The sequence below is a fragment of the Idiotropiscis lumnitzeri genome, chromosome 21 (assembly GCF_059441095.1).
Source record: "Idiotropiscis lumnitzeri isolate Australia: NSW breed Sydney's pygmy pipehorse chromosome 21, RoL_Ilum_1.0, whole genome shotgun sequence".
NCBI classification, from domain to species: domain Eukaryota; kingdom Metazoa; phylum Chordata; class Actinopteri; order Syngnathiformes; family Syngnathidae; genus Idiotropiscis; species Idiotropiscis lumnitzeri.
Genome location: NC_142411.1, coordinates 697,181 through 717,900, shown reverse-complemented (window position 1 = coordinate 717,900; position 20,720 = coordinate 697,181). Strand labels below are relative to the sequence as shown.

General features: G+C 50.0%; 4 protein-coding genes across 5 annotated transcripts in view; 2 read left to right on the top strand and 2 right to left on the bottom strand.

The window, feature by feature from the left end:
- Positions 1-87: 87 nt before the first annotated feature.
- Positions 88-8,567, bottom strand: LOC148316249 (interphotoreceptor matrix proteoglycan 1-like). 2 transcript variants are annotated; one of them, XM_088285468.1, is made up of 17 exons: positions 8,366-8,567; positions 7,147-7,371; positions 6,906-7,072; positions 6,593-6,630; positions 6,422-6,462; positions 6,227-6,312; positions 5,959-6,108; positions 5,411-5,469; positions 5,301-5,321; positions 5,059-5,225; positions 4,926-4,984; positions 3,250-4,852; positions 2,640-3,181; positions 2,169-2,388; positions 1,108-1,330; positions 842-906; positions 88-763 (listed from the first exon to the last, which is right to left on the bottom strand). In XM_088285468.1, exons 1-16 carry the CDS (start codon positions 8,412-8,414, stop codon positions 873-875), a joined length of 3,684 nt encoding a protein of 1,227 aa, XP_088141594.1. In that variant the 5' UTR covers positions 8,415-8,567; the 3' UTR covers positions 88-763; positions 842-872. The 2 variants fall into 2 exon arrangements, with proteins under 2 accessions (XP_088141594.1, XP_088141593.1); XM_088285467.1 differs by having other exon boundaries at positions 91-763; positions 2,640-3,163; positions 8,366-8,566.
- mei4 (meiosis-specific, MEI4 homolog (S. cerevisiae)) lies at positions 487-13,439 on the top strand. Its single transcript, XM_088285476.1, has 8 exons — positions 487-1,386; positions 1,787-1,855; positions 2,212-2,376; positions 9,292-10,147; positions 10,919-11,128; positions 11,197-11,621; positions 11,691-11,816; positions 11,927-13,439. Exons 4-8 carry the CDS (start codon positions 10,120-10,122, stop codon positions 12,179-12,181), a joined length of 1,044 nt encoding a protein of 347 aa, XP_088141602.1. The 5' UTR covers positions 487-1,386; positions 1,787-1,855; positions 2,212-2,376; positions 9,292-10,119; the 3' UTR covers positions 12,182-13,439.
- Positions 12,257-20,137, bottom strand: LOC148316247 (sorting nexin-14-like). Its single transcript, XM_088285474.1, has 28 exons — positions 19,975-20,137; positions 19,500-19,634; positions 19,024-19,144; positions 18,885-18,958; positions 18,639-18,717; positions 18,506-18,549; positions 18,341-18,428; positions 18,180-18,264; positions 17,710-17,866; positions 17,554-17,629; positions 17,430-17,474; positions 16,892-16,972; positions 16,691-16,805; positions 16,462-16,617; positions 16,016-16,140; positions 15,898-15,956; positions 15,666-15,798; positions 14,787-14,973; positions 14,269-14,352; positions 14,088-14,188; positions 13,922-14,033; positions 13,816-13,856; positions 13,591-13,710; positions 13,399-13,519; positions 13,125-13,289; positions 12,806-12,901; positions 12,646-12,737; positions 12,257-12,573 (listed from the first exon to the last, which is right to left on the bottom strand). Exons 2-28 carry the CDS (start codon positions 19,622-19,624, stop codon positions 12,511-12,513), a joined length of 2,745 nt encoding a protein of 914 aa, XP_088141600.1. The 5' UTR covers positions 19,625-19,634; positions 19,975-20,137; the 3' UTR covers positions 12,257-12,510.
- The window catches only part of bub1 (BUB1 mitotic checkpoint serine/threonine kinase), a 17,562-nt gene continuing 16,244 nt past the window's right edge, over positions 19,403-20,720 (top strand). The window contains exons 1-2 of the mRNA XM_088285453.1: positions 19,403-19,654; positions 20,059-20,143. Of these exons, the coding sequence (XP_088141579.1) occupies positions 20,088-20,143 (56 nt within the window). The 5' untranslated portion in view covers positions 19,403-19,654; positions 20,059-20,087. The remainder of the gene's footprint in view (positions 19,655-20,058; positions 20,144-20,720) is intronic.

Here is a 20,720-nt window from a genome sequence, read left to right as displayed (position 1 = left end):
ATAATTCAGACATCGACATTTTTTTAAAGCTCATTAGCTGGCTAATTTCCAATTCACATCCATTTAGCGGGCTGGGAGTATCTTTTTGTGTGCTGCATTACTTGTGTTGAACCACTAGAGGGCAGACTGCCTGTGAGTACTTTTTTTTTAATATAGATTTTTATATATTTCTAGTTGCTAACAAACTTCTGTTCCACACTTTAGCCCAATCGATAATATAGTGAAAATAAGTGACGAAGTGATTTACTTTGCAAGTGTGCGTCCCCAAATGTTCTACTTGTGCCCCTGAAATTTCAGTTTCGGTGCCATTTGTGCTCTGAGTAAAAAAACAGTTATTCTGGAGCTCTGCTTTGAACGTGGCTGTGCTGCGAATGTTGTTGTTGTTGCGAGACCTTTTTGCGGTGGACTTCAACACGTCAGCAAAGCAAACCAGTTGAGCAGCACGACAAAAAACAATGACACATTTTGTGTTGTCAAATGGAAAAGCTGAGTAAGAATCACAAAGAACTACAAAAGTGTAACTTCCTCTTTTTGCCACCTAGAGGGCGCTCTGATGTGTTTTGCTTGAAGAAGGCAGGACAGTCCCGACCAGCGTTTTTTTTCTGGAGAAATCTTTTGTGGTTTTCTAAATGTTTTTGGTTCGTTTTGCGGACCCCCTGAGATATCCTTGGCCCCACCCATGGAAAGAAATCCTAGCTCCTCCAGTGAGGGGGAATCATCTTGAGAAGGTAAACCTTGATTGGAACGAGATGAAGCTGCAAGTCTGCAGGGTACAAAAAGTTCCATCTTGAATGGTCAAGACGGAAGAAGCTTATGAATGAAACCAAATGTCAAAGTTCACCTGCTGTCACGAGATTTGGACTTTGGAAGTTTTAAGCCACCAGGAGGCGCTCGCTGCCTTTGGACCTGCGCGATGACATGAACAACAACAAAGATTGGAAGTCTCGGATGTTTAGACGGCATCTCGCAAAGCCCCCCAACAAGAAGTTTCAACTCCTACATCCAGCAAAAAATGAGAATGAAATCAGAAGCAACATGTTCAACGCATCATAGACGAGCAAACTGAAAGTGGCCTAGGCATAAATTGTCTCGTGGCCTGTTGGTCACCTGCACACGGCGCCGTGTCCCGGTTCCACGTGGCACTCGGCACCGTCTCCGCATCGTCCCGGTTGGAGCTCGCAGACGCTGCGACACGGAAGTCCGTCTACGGACAGGAAGCCCGGCTCGCACTGGCACCGCGCCTCTCCGGACCGTGACCAACTCTTGGGTTCCACGACGCAGCGAGATCCACCCTCGCACCCCAGGAACTTGCAGGGGTCGGCCCGGTCCGCTATGGGGACCGGTCACATGACCACTTGATTAACATTCCATCCTCTCGATATGAAGGTAACATCACAGAGTAATTCCTCCGGTCATCGAGGGCTGTTGAAGACGTTTGCGTCCTCCAAAACGCTTGATTCAACTCTTCAGAAAGCTCTGCACTAGACCGATTCGATGCCGATCATTTGAATCAAGTGTATTGGAGGAGGCGAACATCTAAAACATGCGGGACAACGACTCTCGAGGTCCAGACTTTGACACCTGTGCTCTCCGGCATTACTTATTCGGTCGGGCTCCTGTAGTGTGGAATGCCCTACAAATGTTTAAATTCTTTTGGTAATTGTTTTCTCATAAATGGGTGCAGGTGGAAAGGACTGTTTGCGCCATTGTGGGAGTGAACACTGCACATTTACTTGTTGGCCAATGAAATTGGATCCACTCATTCGCTTTCAATTTTGTGCCGCAGAATCTTTGCGGAAGCGGAAAAAGACTCGCTGGAGTCCACGCGGAAGATCAAAGCGCAAGGTAGCGCGAGGTACGTTTAGAAGAGGCTGAAAGCAAACCTCCACTTGCGAATGATAAAAAACAAATACAATTGGCCAAGGCAATGGCAGCTCACCGCTTTGAAGTGGGCACTTGGAGACCGCCAAGCATTGCCAGCTGGTTTGCCGAGCGCACGCGTAAAAATAGACCAAAAAGATTGACTGGTGACCAATCCATTCTTTTCTTTGTCCCTTATTTCATGACTTGGCGACCAGTTTGTTTGTCAACATGTCCCCATCCCGATTAAGGACAAACCATTGAGAATGTCCTGAATGCTAATCACGTAAGCAAGGCGGGTCACTCACCCGGCTCGACGTCTAGTGAGCGGCTGTCGATGTTGATGTGCAGATGTGCAGCAGCTGTGGAGCAGAAATCCCGCAGGACGCACTGGACCGCCTCGGTGATGTTGTACGGCACCGACTTGGCCAACTTCATCCTGCTGTTCACCACCACGCTGCCTTGCCGGAAGTTTAGGATCTCCAAGTTGCGGAATCCCGTCAGGTTGGCCTGCAGGTATGGCAGCAGCTTTTTTTTTTTTTTTTTTTTTTTGTGGCCACACAAAGATAAAAAAAAAAAAAAAAACGCGAGAAAAAGAGTTTAGAATTCCAAAAATCTTTCATTCCACTCAATGATTTTCTTGAACAATAAACGATCCACTCGTCATGCTCAGCTTTGGTGCGGTTTTGGTTCATCCGAAAGGTTTAGTTAGCCGAATGTCGTCAAGTGGGCGAACGCGGAGGCGGTTCGCTTCACGAGCCTCCGTCTGTGCAACTCACCACATTTAGGAAGGTGTTCTCCAGCGACCTGTACTCAGGTGACGTCTTATTGGAAAGGTCCTCAGAGAAGTCAAAGTTGGTGACGCGCAGGCTGAAGAAGACCACCAGCTCCCGGCCGTGACTGGCTGTGGTCATGGTGGGCGTGGTCAGGTACCTGACAGTGGGCGTGACGGTGACGCTGTCTGATGTGTGCTCCTGGAAAAAGCCGCTCCCCAGCTCCGGTGGGGCCGCGGTCGCCTGCTCATTTTGCTCCAATTCCTCGGCCGAATCCTCGACATCGTGGCCGACAACGGCATCCGTCGTGAGCGCTGTGCTCACGTGGTCGTCGGCTTCTTTCATGTCCTCCTCAATGATGACGACGGACGGCACGCTTTGTTCATGAGGTGGCGCCACCTCAAAGAGTCCAAAGTCCACGGTTGGGCCGTGAGCAGAAGTCATTGGCGGCGCTGTTGAAGTGCGGGCAGACGTCGCTGTCACGCTGACGTCGTTTTCTTTTTCTGCCTCCTCGGGTGCACGGTCCCCGTCTGGAGGAGGAGTCACGTCTTAAAAAATGATGGAGAGACAAGCTTGAATATGAACATCAACGTGAAGGTTCCAAGTTGTCACTCACCTGCAGAGTTGACGTCCTTCGCCACTTGAGGGTCGTCACCATCCGATGCCTTCTCAATGTGCGAATATTCGTCGTCCGCGCCTGCTCCTGGAATGACGGGCAAATAATCGTCCTCCGGAGGCGCCTGGCCCGGCGCGACTGGTTGGAGGATCTCAGCAATTTCTTTTTCCTCATCAAATGGGTCAAACACTTTAATGGATTCCGCCTGTGGTTTGGCCACGACTGCGTCGAAAATGTCAAGCGCTTCTTCTGAATTTGGCGGAGGAATATCAAGTTCTGTTTCCTCTTTGAGTTCTACAGAGTCAACTTTTGTTTCTGGCGTCGACGCCTCTTCTGCTCCGGGTACTTTCATTAAATTGTCCATTTCGTCTTCGGCTTCTGACTGAGAAACGTCTTCGGCTTTTCCGGGATCGAGTCCAACGTCCGCGAGCACGCCTCCGCTCGCTTCTGAAACTGCTGCCGGCGTTTGCCATTCCACAATCTCCTCATTTCCTGTTTCCTGTTCTTGTGACGCTGGAGGACCGTGAGCAAGCCCCCCCTCGGAATCTACGAAGGAGTCCTTTGGAGTCGGAACCGCGGCCGTTTTTGGAACGTTAATCGTTTGCGTATCATGTGTCGCGACACCTTTCTGAGCCGGTTGCTCCGAAACCGAAATAGTTTCAGTTAACGCATCAGGCAAGAGTTCTTGTGAAACACCAGCTTGTGTTTCCTTTTCAATGTTGTGTGCTTCTTCGACATCAGAAGCATGTTGCTCAGAAAAATCAGTTAATGGTTCTTCAAGAGTAGATATCGTCTCCTCTGCTGCGACGTTTTCATGTCTGACATCTTCCTCGTGTGATTCTTCTCTCTCTGGAAATCGTTCTTCTTCTTCTTCTTCTGCCTTTTGCTTCTGCTCAACCACGTCATCGAGTTCCTCGTCCTCCGTTCCAGGCACATCAAAAGCTAAGTCTGGTAGCTCAGTGACCACCACAGCTTGCGGTTTTCCTTCCGTCGTCATCTCATCTGGGATGTAAACATTCTCTCCCTTCGGTACGAGTGTCGGCTCCAAAAGGTCAAGGATGTCTTCAGCAGGCGTCTCTGCGAACACATTCTGCGCTGTCGCTGACTCCGCCTGTAATTCCGAACCGCCCTCGTTAGGGGAATCAAGTTGCGGAGCACCCGCGTCAGCGGGGGAATCAAGAACCCGCGTTGGGTCAGCGGACGTCCAGCCTGTGGCAAACGACAGAGTTGCGGCGGCAAGACTCGAGTCCAAAAGTTCGTCGTTGGCAGGAGGTGAGGTCAGGGAAATGTGCGTGGCGACGATCCGGTCCCGGTCGGTCATTGTAGGCGGGCTCAGCGTGTAGTCCCGAACAAGTTCTCCAGTTTCAGTTTGGTGGAACGTCTCAATTTGATGAGAAATGATCAACTCCTCTTCTTCATTGGACGCCTCCAGCGCATCGGGCTCAAACCTCAGGTCCTCGTCGTCGTCGTCGTTGGGATCCAGGAGCGTGACCAGCGCGTTCTCCTTCTCCGACGCGGGGAGGGGCTCCACCGGGCCGAGTTTGTCCACCTCTGGGTCATCCAGGAAAACTTCAAATTCGTTGTGGGAGTCCGGTTCGCTGGCCTGAAAAGCCAAACCAGTACAATCATCACATTTCATCCTTTTGCAACTTTCAGCTCTTCACATTTGGGAATACCTCCATGCCGACGTCCTGTGCGGAGGACCGTGTCGGCCCCAGGAGGGCCTCCTCTGTCACTAAACGAGCAATCGCAGTTATACATGTGACTCGTTCCACATTTTATTCACACACCGTGTGACCTCCGCTGTACCTGGGTCAAAGTTCAAGGATTCCAGATCAACCGGCAGGGACGCCTCCTCGCGCAAAGCTTTTCTCACCGTCTCTCTCAGTTTGGAGTTGGCGGATGCCGAAGGAGGCCGGCTTTCAGGGGAGCTCGTTTCAAAGACCAGGGAGTAGTGGACCGTGATCCCGCCAACACTGAAAAGGAAGCACAACAACTTCTTAGGCAACAAACTGACAAATTGCGCAAAAGACAACCGGGAAAAGAATTACCTGTCAGCTTCCTGCGTCTCGCTTGCATTGGGAACAAAGATTGGCAAATAGATCAAACTGCTGTGGACATTTGAGCAGATGCAAGCTCACCAGCGGTGGGCGGGGCCTACCTGATGCTGGCGACGCGGATGCTTTTGAATCCCGGAAGGGTGTCAAAAACGTGCTGCATCTGTCGGAGAAACACTTTGTTCGTGTTCAAACACACCAGTCGAGCACCTTCAAGGTCCTCGCTGCCTTGGCTAATCGCGAGGTGAGGCGCCAACGCGTGGCGAGGTGCCAACGTGTGGGAGAACATGAATGGCTGCCATCTATCTTTGGTGTGCTGTGACATAATCGTCTTTGGGACGTAATCAGGCGATTGAACCCGATGTGACTCTCTCCTCTCCAAACACAACCACAACAAGGACAACATGGCTGCCGTGCCGCGCAACGGAACCGATGTGAAGACGCGATTGGGCCTAAAAGGTGCAATTTGAAGAATGCTCGTTTGAGTGAAAACTGGATAGGGACAAACGTCTGGGATGAAGTCAAGAACACATCTGGAACACGACGGCCCCGTCCGTCTTAAACATCTCTTCAGACAATTCTAGACCCGTTCTCTCGTCTCTAGAAGTTTTTGAGAAGTTCTTTCAAAGTGTTCTGGACCAGCATAACGCACCTGTTCCTGCAGGTGGTGAGCCAGGTCAATGTACTGGGGGGAGTCCGGATCGTCCAGAAGTTCTCTGTATCCCGGATCCACGAGGTCAATGCTGAACTCAACCCTGCGCTCCGCCGGACTCTCGGGGACAACGTTAGGAATGTCGGAGTCCTTTGCCGTGAACGAGAGGCGCAAGACAATTTGATGCCGGTTCTGGTCTTTGAGGCTCCGTGTCCTTTTTTTATCCATGAATGCAAAAACTCCAAATGCTAAATAGTAGCGCTCGTACCTCCTCTACCGGCACCGTGATGGTCCACTGTTGATCAGGGGCAGAACTTGAAGAGGAAGTGGCCCAGCTGGTGGTGGTCCGAACTTCTGGAAGCGACAAAATTTGAAAGGACGCGCGTCAGAGCCACTTCACTCGTTGCTCGTCACGCAAGAAGTAGAAGACGAGAAGCGATTTTGCAGCCGAGCGCATTCCTACCGGCTGTGTCGGTCGTGTCGGGGCTCCGAGTCAGCAAATCTCTGCGCAAGAAGAAGTTTTCACGTCGATACAAAGTACGTTTGTAGTTTCCAACATTTGCGTGTCAAATAAAAAAAAAAGGAGATGATCATGTGGTTGAAAATGTTTTGGATAAAAGACGTCACCGCCTACCGTGATTGCGGCGGCTCGTTTCTGAAGCGCTTCATCCTCTGCACACAAACAAAGTGTGTCCATGTTGTCACTCGCAAGTCGCTAAAGACGGATTACTGCAATCAACGTTTCATTTCTATGCCAAGTCTCTTACGGGTGAGATTATTACTCGTGCTGAGATTACATTGAGATTACGCTTGAAGCAAGTCATCTTTTTTTTTTTAAGGCAACACTTTGAAAGACCCAGTCAATTCTGAGGTTTTTTTTTTTTTTTTTTTTTTGGGGGGGATGATAAATTCAAGAAAGATATTTGAAGAGACTTGGCGGTGTTCACCGTGCGGATCATGTCCAAGTGCTCCTGCGAATTGCTGAAGTTTCGAGCGATGTCGGCAATGCAGAGCGACTCGTGTTGACACGCTTGGACCCATCGCTGGTACTCGGTGGTCCCGGGAATCCTGTCCAAGAAGATCCGGTAGGCCTCCCACACGGCCTCCTGGCACACTGGCGCCAAAAAGAAAGAAGAAAAAAAATGAGGATTGTCAAATGAAGACGCAGAAAGGTGTGGGCAAGCGCACCTCGCAGCTGGTAGTAGGCCTGATGACTGGCCAGAACCTCGCCGATGCTCTCCTGAGGACAGATCCTCACGCCGGAGTGCAGGAAAAGCGACCTCTTGGATCGTCGGCCGCCGATCTGCGACGGCCATCGTCCAGTGGGCGGCGGCAACTTCACGACGGTTGCCAGCGTCGTGGACGGCAAGGCCGCGTCCTCCTTCAGAACCAAGTCCAGCAGGGAACTTCTGCCTGATTGGAGGAGAAGAGCGAAGCTTAAAATCAAGTCGTGCTTGCTTCTAACGCCGTCCAGCGAGGACGTTTTTGTTCTGAAATCATTTTGGCGGCTCATGACTTGGTTTGGTTGTCGTTCTTCTCAGCTGGCTTCACAGCAAATCCTCCCGTTCCACAAGTTACCTTTTGGAATTTCTAGCTTTTCGGAATAGTTTTTTATTTGTCATCAAGTTAAAGTCAACCAAATGGACACCCAAATGTGTCCAAATGAATTTCAAGCTTAATTGAGAGCAAAACCTCGTAGAACTCGAGCAAAACAGACGACAAAAATGTCGATAAGATTCGGAGTTGGGAAGTGTGAACGACTGACTTCATTTCTTTCCCCTCAAATGAGTCTTCGGCGCAAAACTCAACTTGCAGAAGATGTCAACTCACAAATTGTTGATTTCCATCCAGCTGGCCCGTTCCCCGAATGTCAAAATATTTTGACAAAATGTCTCAAAATGACCCAAAAGACTGAGCACAATGTCCCCAACAAGATTCGGACCTGCTTGGAATTATTGAGGCGGGAAGGACAATTGCAAATTGTTCGGGATCACGTGAGCGGGCGAGCACATCGGGCCAAAAGTGGGCGGGGCCAAAAGGACAGCGGCGCAATGATTTCCCCAAAAATAAAGGAGCCCAGACCTCAACCCCCGTCTTGACGTGAAGAATATGGCGGAGCTGAAGCACTTGCGACAGGAATATATTTGTCGATAGAATGCTTGAAGATTCTTTCATGTCGTCTCGGAACGCCACCTCGTGCGCATGTTGTGCACGACCAAGCAACAGCCCAAATAGTCTCTCAGGACGCTCGAACGTGAGCGGACGTCATTCAAGTTCCTTTTCGCAGCGCCAAATGTTTGTGCAGCTTGCGGAATGAAGGATTACTGACGCAATCCTAATCAGCTTTCACAGTTCAAAAAGTCTGCCGCGTCTTCATTGTTCACAAGCGCAAAAGAAGACGACTCACCTGAGACGGGCCAGGCCACGACGAGCAGCAGTCCCAAGGCCACAAACATTTTTGGAAAAAAAAAGAAAACGAACGCAAAAAGTTGATTGGTTGGCAGCCAAATGCTCTGCTGACGAGCGTCCGCGCTCCGAAGACTCCCGACAAATTGTGCGATCGGCCGGCGGCGGAGGGAAAGTGGCGTTCGCTCCGCCCAAAGGAATTGTGGGACAGCTCCGAGGTTAAAAAAGTAGACTCTGTTTTGGGAATAATCTGTTTATCTGCTGCTCAGACATAATCCCGCTTTGCCATCGCCGCTCGCTGCTCTCCTCATCCTGTTAGTGGATTTCACCAGCCGGGAAGATGCCCGCCATCTCTGGCGCCCTCGTGGGCGAGATTCGCCACCAACGCCGACACTTTGCCATTCAAGTTTACGAGAATCATTGCGGCTCCCAAATTTCCGGACAATCACACAAAACGTTCTTGTCCGCCATGTTCCTGCTTAAGGAATCACTGCAACTTTTCTCAAAATGGCCGCAATGTTCCTGCCGGCATGACCGCAACAAAATCATCCAACACGCCGCGTTATCGTGAAGAAATGAATCCGTGTTTGAAATCGATACGTACAAAACATGCATCGGAAATCAGCAACAGTCGTCGTGAGGTCAAAGTCATCGTTCAATCTGGCCTTTTAATAGTTGAACAAAAGTGATGATGTTGTTTTGGAAAAAGTTTGTTTTCAATGGTGGGCTATTTTGGTACTGTGTGTGTCTGCGCTCAGTTAAATCCAGACGCCGACACCGCTAATCCTGTTAATTTTCAATGTGTTTAAGCTGAAGACTAAGAAGAATGCGCCGGCGGCCACGTCTGGAGCAAACAAACACAAAGTAGCCTACTACATTTGTACTTCCTCACATTTTCTGTCTTCTTCTTGTGTTTTTTTTCTCCAGTTCAGCAAAACGCCTCAATTACGATGGCCCCCCCAAAACATCTCAAGAGGCGACACAAGTCAACCGATGTGGCGGCCGTCAAGATGGTGGCCACGGCGAGGATGTTCTGGGATGTTGCACTTGTTGCGTGTGGCTTGTTAACATGACGCAGGCGAGCATTTCGTTGAAGATTTAGACAACATGGTTGCATGTATAATGACTTACATGATAAGGCGTCTCGTTTTTGTTGAAATGGACTGAACTCTCTATTTTTTGGGGAGGGGGTTGTATAAAGGTGTCTGCGTGTATTAGAAATGATATAAATTAAAATTCTGAAGAGTCCGGGTGCAAGGTTGTGTCACAAAAACCACCAAACAGTATCAAAATGTCACCTAATATGATTTTTGAACAAATGACATTTAAGAACACCAATAACTTGCATTTCTGGACAAATTGTGCTTTGATGCAATAAAAAAAGGAAAAAAGGCTGGCTTCCATTGAAATTGGGATGAAAAAAAACATTTTTCAATGGCGGGAACGGGCTTCCCCAGCCACAAAATGTGTCCGCATTTCGTGTGTTCAATAAAGTTTTGAGGCCAAAAACCGCGGTCAAAATGGTGGCTAGCGAGGTGGCGTTACGTCACTGGCCCGCTTGTTGTTCAACTTGACAGACTTTTTGCCTTCGCATTTGTTTGCCTTCCGCGACATTTCGTCTTTGGCAAAGAAGTTGATGTCATCCATCGAGTAAAGAGTGTGTCAAACATGTGTGTGTTATGTGGACAACAGTCAACGTGAACGTTATTGGGGGTGTGCTAAAGCTAGCCTCGGTTAGCATCGTGAGCTCGTGGAATGGAGCGCCACAAAACACACCTGCAAGGTAATTTCAAAGCTTTTTTCAAAAATGGCAAACTTGAACGTGTGACATTTCAAAGATCATTTAATTTACATGATGAGGATAACCAGACTGTTTTTTGGAAGTGAGGACGTTTTGTTTTCCTGTGACTAATATGATGAAGGCTTCCATGTGTGACCGCAATTAGAAACAAAGTTTTAAGTGGTCAACTTTAACTTTTTTTTTTTTTTTAACGATGTCAGTTTCCCTGAAAATACTGCAATTAAAAATCACAATCACGGTTTTATCACAAATGCCACTATTAAAAACCACGATCGCGGTTTTATCACGATTTTTTCTTTTCTGTCATTCATCGTACTTTTTTCGACTCATTTGACCTCTGCAGGTGAAAAATGACAGTAGCTGCGATAGTAAAACGATATTTTACTATTGTCAATCTCGCCCAGCTCTACTTCTACTGTGTAGAATTTGTAAGTTTCGATTATAACTAGGACACCTGTTATGTTAAGTGCTTATTTGTGGTTGGTGGTAGGAAGATGAAAAAAGCAAACGCAGCGGCGTCGGATACACATAGTGTACCTACATTAATATGAATTTGCCTCCGACTTGGCAAGCACTTGACCACGTAGAACTGTCAATAAAGCTAATGTTTTATTTGTACATGTACTTTAATTCTTATTCAACACAAAACTTAAAACCAATAAAAAATAGTCAATTTGGTGTTGCTCTCAGTAAACTTGGACACCTTTTTGGACTTTGCCTGTATTGACAGTTTGAATGTTGTGTGCGAGTCAGAGTGCTTTTTGGGCAAAGTATGTGTGGCGGTGGCGATGTCGGTGATTCGTCGCAGACCGCAGGGTGCGAGCGTCCGCCAGTATGTTGAGGCTTTGGCGGCGAGGCTGAGGGAGCGCGACAAGACGTGGAGGAGCAAAACGGAGGAGCTGCAGCGGGAGGTGCACAGGCTGCAACAGGCCCTGCTCATCGCCACGGCAATGCCAAGCGCAGGTGCTCACGGCTGCCATCCCGTCATAGTTGTGCATTTATTGGAGCGTGTGTGTGTGCATGTGTGTCAGGTCGTGATGTCACCGCGGAGGGCGAGTACGCTTCAGGCAGCGACTCAGACACTCCGGAACTCCTTGTGCTTGTTCCGACCCGGCCGCGGCTTCCTGCCGGTCAGCTGCTGAATGCTCAGCGGTGGGCGCGGCTCCCTCACGAAGCCGTTCTGCACTCGCTGTGCGCCTTCCAGCAAGCCGGCGACGCAAGCGAGGTCTCGGAGGATGCGTTGTACGGGCTCCTAGATGCGCTGGCGACGGCGTTTCACGACCGCTCGCTTCCTGTGGGAGCGGGCCAAGTCATCCTGAAGGCGTGCCAAGCGTCCAGCCGCGCCATGGACGCATTCCCCTCGCGCAGCGTGCCCGCTGCCCGCCTGACCGCACGTCTCCAGGCCTCGCTGAGAGAGCTCGCCGCCGTGTTGCTTCACGCCAAACGGCGGCAGCCTGTGAGTCAAATGCGATCGGACGCTGAGAAATCCTTGCAAGCGATGAAAACGATGCGGGTCTCTTTCCAGATGGTTGACCTTTTGACAGAGTGCTTGGTGGCGTTGGGGCGGAGTCACATGGCAAAGTCCTTTCTGGTGGCTCGCATCCTGTCCGAGGTCAGCGTGCTCGCTGACGGACTGTGCCGCGCAATCCACGTAAGCGCACGCACACAAACTAGACACAGAAAGTCTCCACAGCCTCATTGAAAAGTTCACACTGACTAGAAAAATTGCGCTTTCAGTTTTGTGGCTTTGTGCGTCTGCAGGAGAACGCCAGCGTGGACAAGATTCCCGTGGCCGAGTACCACAACGCTTTGCGACTGCTGACGATTGTGGAGGAGCTGCTGAGCGACTCGCAGCCGTGGCGGCGGGAGGTGAAGTCGCAACAGGCCGACAGCCTGCAGCGCTTACAAGGACAAATGTTTGTTCTTTCGCAAGAGTTTCCGCTCTTGGCCTTCAGCGTGTGGAGGGTAACCGCCGTGCTCGCCATGTCCACAAACGTTTCAGCTTCTCTTCTTTAGGAAATCGACAGTTTCCAAAAACATGTTGGTTGATGGCAGTCATCAATGGGTCACTACATAAACCAAAATGAATGATTTGACGCAAGTGTATACTTTAATTATTTTCTTTTTCTTGCAGAAGACAATCTTGAGTTTTGTCAAGTCAAAACCAAACCAATTCAATATATCAAAGAAGTTTCAAAATGTTCAAAATCAAAAGTGCTATTTGGCCACTCTGCAAAATCGTTGTTCCCGAAACGTGACAAAGTGGCACCGAGAGTCGTGCTTGTGCTCAGGTGATTAAGTCCTTTCGTGCAGCGGAGGAAACGTTTTGGCCACGCCTCCCCTTCTTAATCTTGCCACAGTTCAGGGAAGAGCTCCAGCACGGCGATGTCCAAAAGCACGTACGACATCTGAACACACAAAAAGTGCAGTGAGAGGCGGCGCAAGACCGGATCGCGAATCGCTTGGGACTCATTTCGGACCTGCTTGTTGAGAAGTGGTTGCTGAAGAGCCTCAAAGAGGAGCCCGACTCCCTCACGTTTGGCCTCCTCGCCAACGCACTTCCCGACCGCGTCTGATGTCACACAAATGAAAAACCATCTTTCCTGACGCCGCGCGACTCAAAGGCGTCGAAAAACTCACCGGGCAGGTAGCTCATCATCTCCTCAAACGTCTGCTTGGCTCGCAGCGCCTTGGCCAGGCTGCTGCGCTCCTCCACGCTTTCGTAGAAGATGGCGTCTAGGGGAACACGTCACTGTCAGCGAGCTTTGCAATTTGTGCCATCCGTGTGTGTGCAGGCGATGTTCCCAAAGTTGGAATTAGTTCAGTGTAGGGATGTCTTTCCAAAATGTTGAAGTTGGTGACCGGTCCACTTGACCTTTCTTAATTTCAACGATTTATTTAGTTGCGTGTGTGTGTGGCTGCAGCTCCTGCAGCTCCTGCAAGTGTGTGGCCGCGTCACCTCGTAGTTGTGTGATGAGCGAGACGAGGCGGTGCTCTTGCAAGATGGCGTCCATCTTGTTGCGCACGTACTGCTCCATGTAGGCCTCCAACGTGTTCTTCAGGAGGATCCTGGCAGCTGACAGGAAGTGATCCAGCCAGCGTGGCATGCGGAACACCAGCCGACCTTTTGTCAGACAGAAAAAAAAAATGCTTTGCTTCGGCACTGGCCGGTGGACAAGCCAACAATTTGGGCTGTGTTGAGGAACTGTTTTGACGAGAGCGCCGCAACTTACCGACATGCATCAAGTAGTCGTACATGCCCTCCACGTGGACCTCTGCCAAGCAGTCGCGGTTGTCTGGCCTCCTGGCCTTGGCTGCCGTGTTGGCGTCGTTCCTGAAGATCTGGTTGAGGAGCTGCACGTGAAGATGGGGAGGATGACGTCTCACCACTGACATCACCAGCGACATCACACCAGCGTTCGAACCCGCTTGTTGGCGTCAGCGCTCGGGCTGAGGACGGTCAGCTCGGGCCGGCTGGGTTTGGCCTTGGGAGACTCGCAAGAGTTGAAGAAGGACTGGATGAACGGCTCCAAGTTCTGACCTTTCTGGAAAAAGAAAACCAAACACAAGACATGGCGGTTGTTTGAGTAAATGGAGCGCCCCCTGGCCCGCCACAAGAGGAACAGCACCTTTGGAAAAATGACACTCACCTCCTTCATCAACTTCCCTGGAACGGACTTGAAAATTTTGCCTGTAGAAGCATGAAGACGTTGAAACGTTGCAAGCAATAGTGGCTGAAGCGCAATTTGGAAGTACCCAAGTTGACGTCAGGAAGCATCCTGTCCACAAACTGAGAGCCCACGCTGTGAGGAGACAGGAAGTCTGCCAGCAGCTGACTGTTGCTGAGCTCCGGATAGCGCAGCAGTTTCTGCAAGCACACAAACTGTCAGGTTGGTCATCATGTGGTTCAACGCGCTCTTACCTGTAAGTAGTCCTCAAAGTCTTCCCTCTTGGAGGTGAGGAATTCGTGGTTTTTGGGTCCCAGGATGCGTTTTGGGGGCAGCTGCGTGTCCGCAAAAGTGCCTGCGTGCGAGCGCGCGTGCACGGTGCTGCTTTTAGGAGCTTTGACACGAAAGCAAGCTGAAGCGAGCGGCACACGTTACCGTGGAACTCCGTCAGCTTGGACTCCAACACGTAGAACTCCAAATATCTCCTGTAGACGGACCAACGCTCAGGATCGTGTCCGACTGCAAGAGGAGCCGCCGTTGGTCAGCATAGAATAAAAAAACTAAAATAACAGTGATCCCATTCCTTGGAATCTCTTGTTTACTTGCGAGGATTCGCAACAAGACAAAATTTCCAAAGAAATGAGTCGGTCAAAATTAGGCCCATGTAGTAGCAATACGAAAAAGAATCCTTTTTTTTTTTTTTAAATTTGCTCATATATTCATTTCAAAGACTAAGACGAACGTTCTTGCTCTATTTCCAGTTTGATTAGTTTCGGAAAGTAAACTATTTCAGTTCTTGTTGTGTTTTGGTAGCCCTGAAAGAATTATAAAAAGCTGATACTCATGACATCAGAATACAGCCGGTCACGGCCAGATAGCCGTTATCGCTCAACGTATCATAAAATGGTTTTGAATTTCTAACCCTGCCAGGATCGCGCCCGGTGCCGGCTCACCTTCCTTCCTGTCGTTGCGCTCCACGTCGATGCAGAAGACGGGAATCCTTTCCCTCTTGACGTCATCCTCGTAGAAGTCAACGTACGGGATGGCGATGGTCCAGGACGACAACTTCCTCAGGCTGCCGGCGGCTGAGACGGGCGCGGCCGGCGCGTCGTCTTCCACCACCACCGTGGCCTCCTCCACCTGTATGGCGGTAGGTCACATGACCGCCTCACTCCAGGCCACGTCCACTGGGGGGCACTCCCCACCAAGGTTAACGTTGCTAGAGCCAAATATTAGCTCACTGAATTTTATCAAAGCCTTTCATTTCCTACCATGCACACTTTTGTTAAAAACCAAAGCTGTTGTTTTTGTTTCACAGGAGCAGGAACAAAGCCCAAGACACCTGAACTTATCCACTTGGGATCTGTGGACAGGATCTCCTCCCCAAGCCAGGAGGACAATGCCCACTTCTGACTGAGCAGCATGTCCACCGATTTGGAGGTGCTGATTCTCATCCTCAGCACTTCCGCTCCAGTGGCAGTTGAAGTTCACGGCTCGATGGAGCCACATCTTCTTCAAGACACCTGCAAGACTCAGCTGAGGTTCTCAATTTGGCCCATTGTGACTTCCTGATGGAGCCTCCCCAAATAAGAGCCCGTGGAGTGGAGTTGGAACACGCATTCTAGTCGCCCTTCTTAAAAAGGTCAGCACCACCAAATTTTCTTTCGTTGTCTCCACAATGTCACCGAGATGCGTCGACCAAGACGACGGCACAACATTCTGAGCCTTTGGGAATTACGGGCGGATGTCATCCAACCCGGAGGAGCCTTTCAAGCACCTCGGCTCCAAAGACTAATTCAATGAAAATCCCAAAGTGTTACAAGCGTGCTCACCATGTCGTCGTCAACGTCCGTCATGGCGCTGGGTGGCAAGATGGCGCCCTCCATGGTGGTACTTCTGAACACACCTTTGATTTTACTGCCAATTCTGCCGATCCCAAACGACTCGCCGCGCTTGGATGCGTTCCTGGCCGCAGTATAAACGGAGATTGATTGATTGATCGATTGACTGCTTCGCGGTTAAATGGTGACGACTTTGAGTTTGGCATCTCATGAAACAACAAACCTGCTGACTCGCGAGCTCCTGGCGGGCGACTCTGCTCCTTTCAGAAGGTGTCTGAAGTACTACGCACACACTCGGTCAACTTGCAGTCGGGATGCACGGCGCAAAGGTGCCGCCTTACCTCGTCACTGTGGCAGAACATGGGCGTGAAAACGTTCTCCAGCAGCGACAGGACGTGCTCGTAGGCCTCGAAGAGACAGCGCATGGTCTGCAGCTTGACCACGGCGCCGTACGGACCGAGGGCCACTGACGGGGAGAGAGAAAGGAGCTTAACGGGTCACAAAAGAAATGACATACTTGCCGCAGCAAAAAAATTCAAACAAATCTTTTCTGTCAAATTCAAATATTTATATTGACGTGTCGCATACAGGAAGTGCTGCGTTTGGTTGCCTATTTTTGCACGTCACTTAAGAACATTACATGGCATTTTCCTTTATTTCAATTGTGAAATCTGCTCTAAGAACTAAGCGTTACGAGCGCGTGGTCACTGACGTTTGGAACGGCAGCCAAAGGAGTGGCCGAAGCCCCTCCGCTCAATAGCGTTGCTCGACGTGTGACCGGCCGTACCCTTCCTGATGTCGTCCACCGTGACGCGGTCCAAGTTGATCTTGTCTATGCTCTCGTCCATGCAGTACGTCTGGTAGATGTGCACCACCTCGCCGTGCAGATGGCGCAGCTCCGAGTCGCACAGCTCCGGACTCAAGATCTTGTCGTTGAGCTCCTCTGGAGCAACATGAGCGCCGCGTTATTGACGTGCGGGTCAACGTGAGCGTGCGCCACGTGGGCGTCCGCTTACCCACGGCGAGGCAGAACTGAAGGACGTGCACGGCGCCCTCCTGCTTGAGGAAGTTCATGAAGCGAAACAGAAGGTCCTGCTGCTCTCTGATCTCCTTCAGCTCCAACTTGAGAACCTGCTCGGCCGACACGTAGCCACTCAGTTGCATTTTGGGTAATGTATCCTTAAATCGTGAACGCTGTTGAGACGTCAAGTACTGACTGAGGGCTTGTTTCTGCTGCAGTTGGCGTATTTGTGCAGGAAAGGAACACAAGCAGACGGCGGTTCAGTGGCAACTTCGGGCTGCAAACACACAAATAGTCATCAGAAGGTTAACTGTGCCTTGCTCAAGGATACGTCAACAGTCGCCAGCACGCACGTTCGTCCACTTTATTTCTAGAAAGCTTAATTGCAAAAGAATCTCAACAGCCCATATTTGACAAAGTATTAACGACATCCCTCAACGCAGACCTTTTGAGCAGGCAATGACTACAACTTGTCTGACAACGAGTTGCCCGTTTGATCATTTTGGCCACAGTGGGACTCAAAATGTGGCTCTCCGGCTCCAAAGCCAACAGTCCTTCGAGATGAGCTGCAAACGCCATGTGAACCTTTCGCCATCAGCCAAGCTTTGGCGCCGTTTTTTGTCATCACATAAAATGAACAAAAAATATGCCAATAACCAAACAAAAAACATTTGGGGATTGATGAAGCCTGAAAATGGAGTTTGACTGAGTTTTCATGGTTTATTTGAACTTACAGGAGTGTCGTCGACTAACTTGAGCACCATCAAGTTGACCGTGTCCTGCAAAAATGATTTCAAAAGCAAGTTGGTGGAAGAAGAGACGGAAGCGTACGCCGGCTGCGACTCGAGCAGGCCTCACCGGGTCAGCTATGAAGTCCATGGTGGGCAGCATGACGGAACCTGACATGACCTCCCGCAGCAGCAGCGACAACGACCTGCAAAGTGTGCGAGCAGGTCAGGAAGGGAGGGGGTGGGGACTACTGCAGGCCCTCCTGTCACAGCGCGTATGGCGTACCTGCAGTCTGTGGCTTTTGGCGGCATCAAGTACGGGAAGAGCATCTCGGTGAGCTTCCGGAGGTAGAGCAGCTCGTCTTGGCGGCTGCGCACGGCCACGTGGAGGTCGCCGCCGTACTCCTCCAGAGCCGCCTGCTGCAGCGTCTGACTTTGATGGACTGAAAAGAGCACGTGTTCACTTCCACCTGATGCGAGTCGCTCGGAACTTCATTTACTTTGGAATCAAAGCCGTTCTAACTTATGGACATGAAATTAACTCAACTGCCATGAATGTTCGAGAACACTTTTTCTGTCTAATTCTAACCCACAACCACACACGCATTCACTGACAGTCTCATTGTGCATTTGTGCTCTTCACCATAGTGGCGACAAACCCCAAGCTGACTCCTAACTCAAAGCGGTGGTAATCGGAGCAACTCATAAGTCAAGGTTGCGGGGAGTCGGCAGAATGAGCGGCTGACGGCATCTGACCTCGAGTGCGGGCTTTCGCCAGAACCTCCACGTGCTTGACAGCCGCCTTCATCACACGCTCGACGAGGACGGCAAGAAGGTCCACCTGAGGACACGGCACGGATTCAACATTGGCCCGCTCCCGTTCGCCGAGCGGGAAGCCGAAGCAACGGAGGCGTCACCTTCTGAGCTCTGCGGACCAACACGGACGCCAAGAAGCGAAAGCTCAAACGGAGCTCATCCACGCACGCCTCGTCGTCTGTGATGTCTCTGCGGTCCAAAATGGACGTCAATGCGTGCATGTTCGCTGCGAGGAGGCGGGGGAGGGGAAATGGCGAGGCACTTACCGGTACCACGGATACACAAAGTTCTCCAGAACCAGCTCGAACACCTTCCGGTCACCAACAGAGAAGAAGCGGTGATGATAAACAGAGTGATAAGCAGTGATGATGAATGAGAACTTTAATGGCAAGCTCCCACCTCTGCGATGGACGCGTCCACTTTGGAGTGAATCTTGAGGCCCAACCACGGCTGGTAATTCTCCAGCAGCAACGTTGCCCTAAACGCCGCAATAACACAATAAATGCCATGTTGTGGTACGACACTGAAGGTGCGTAACTCTAAATTGGGTCTTCAAACTGCCATCTAGCGAGAGTTCACGAGACTGAAAACAAAGTGCGACTTGGATGTCATGAAGTGACAGTGGTGTCAGCAACGCAAACATACCGATGCCGCTTGCATTTCACCTTCCCGCACACGGCGCAGCTGCGACCCTTCGGAAACAACTCCGGTTCCTGACACTATCACACACATGCATGTCGTCATCGTCATTGTTCTCATCTCCATCAGCATATATGCACCTCACCTTAGGGGGCACTTTACTCGCAAACAAGATGTTTGGGAGCAGCGAGTCGGGTTCCAGAGCCCAATAGAAGGTGGCCACGCCCACCAGGAAAGACCACAAGCCAATCAGGATGTGGAGGTACCTGCAAACGCTATGTTCACTATGTTGTGGCAAAACCATTTAGAATTGCGTAAAATGAATCCGGAAGCACAATCACAAATACGTGACTGAAGTCACAAATGGGCAAATTGTATGCATAAAGAATTCGTCGAGAATTGAGCGTGTGTGTGATCTGTAAACACACAGGCTTTTAATTGGCTGTATTCTCACGTGACTTGCTCCAGTCCTGCCACAAATATGGGCGATGATTTGCGGTTTAACTTTGCAGTTAAAACAAGTTCAGTGCGAACAGTTTGACAGGTTGTCTAGACAGCAGGTTGGAAAACATTCTTTATCCGCGCGGCACACCAGGTGACGTGATGACGTAAGACGCTGACCTGTGCAGCAGGATTGTGGCGCCCAACATGGCGGCGAGCAGGCAGCAGACGAGCGGATACTGACGAGCCACAGCGACGAACGCGTCCAGCCGCAGAACTCGCAAAAACGTCGATAGAAGAGCCATCCCGGCGGCCCTAAAACAACACAAACTCGAGTACGAACTCACAAGCGCACCAATCCAAAGAAGAATGAGCACGAGCAACAAAAGTTGAATGAAAACGACGTCATGCAGAAACACACAAGACAAAATGGACAGCTAGCTACTGCTAAGGACACTTAAAGTCATTTATTGAGCGTTGCAAAAAGCATTCTCATCATCAAAGCCTCTTCGAATTAGGAAAGGGTTCCAAATTTGTCATCAAGCGTCTTTGTCGACACAACAGACGGAATGCTTTCTGCTTCCGGTTGGTCGCTAAACCGAATGCTAATTGAGCCGGTTAACGTGGAACGATGTTGTTTATAGTTAGCACTCACCACAAACGAGATTGGAATTAAGCTAACGTGTCGTCAAATGTCGCATTTCCATTCGTTGACTATTTGCCTCGCGATCATTTCCAGGCAGGATCGACAGAAGTGGATCATCTTGCATGTACGGCACTTTACAAACGTCACTTCCCCTCATCGGGTCAAGTTCATCTTCACGGTACGTCACTTCAAACATTAACAAATCTTCACTTGGAATGCTCTTTTTCTGTTTCCGCAAAAAGGTTTTCCCCACAAGTTTATTAGAAAAATAGGTAGAGGTTATTGTACAGTACAAAATGTTTCATTTACAAAGAATTTTTTTTCATATATGTAAAGTCTTCACAAAGTAATCAAAAGCAAGCAGCTCACTCCTGATTTTTTTTTTTTATTCTTAAAATGTCACTTGTGACTTCTTAGCATTTCTATATCAACCAGTATGCCACTCAAATGCAAATGGAACGCTGGTGATGGATAGCTGACTAATGGCTCCAAAAAGATGGACAGGCAATCAGTCATAACAAATCTTGCGGTGATGTCTCGTCATAAGTGAAAAGAGCGCATCATCATCCTGACAGCGAGCAGGCGCAGTCCAACTTCCACTCGTCACATTCATCGGCACGTCTTAAGGCAGCAAGGCTGTGACGGAGCGCGATGGAGAGTGCGTGAGGTAGCTTGATCCTCCGGGGATCAGTCTCATGTCACGGAAAAAGGACCAATCAAGTAGTCTCAGCATCGGAGCAGTGAGTCATGTGACC

Coding starts and splice junctions, on each gene's coding strand:
- LOC148316249 (XM_088285468.1), bottom strand. CDS start 8,414: ATGTTTGTGGCCTTGGGACTGCTGCTCGTCGTGGCCTGGCCCGTCTCA. Junction 6,463..6,592: donor AACGAGCCGCCGCAATCACG/GTAGGCGGTGAC, acceptor CTTCTTGCGCAG/AGATTTGCTGACTCGGAGCC. Junction 1,331..2,168: donor CTCACTAGACGTCGAGCCGG/GTGAGTGACCCG, acceptor CGGTCCCCATAG/CGGACCGGGCCGACCCCTGC.
- mei4 (XM_088285476.1), top strand. CDS start 10,120: ATGGAGCGCCACAAAACACACCTGCAAG. Junction 10,148..10,918: donor CCACAAAACACACCTGCAAG/GTAATTTCAAAG, acceptor TGTGCGAGTCAG/AGTGCTTTTTGGGCAAAGTA. Junction 11,817..11,926: donor GACTGTGCCGCGCAATCCAC/GTAAGCGCACGC, acceptor GTGCGTCTGCAG/GAGAACGCCAGCGTGGACAA.
- LOC148316247 (XM_088285474.1), bottom strand. CDS start 19,624: ATGGCTCTTCTATCGACGTTTTTGCGAGTTCTGCGGCTGGACGCGTTC. Junction 18,718..18,884: donor GTGAAATGCAAGCGGCATCG/GTATGTTTGCGT, acceptor TGCGGCGTTTAG/GGCAACGTTGCTGCTGGAGA. Junction 18,429..18,505: donor TTTGTGTATCCGTGGTACCG/GTAAGTGCCTCG, acceptor TTTGGACCGCAG/AGACATCACAGACGACGAGG.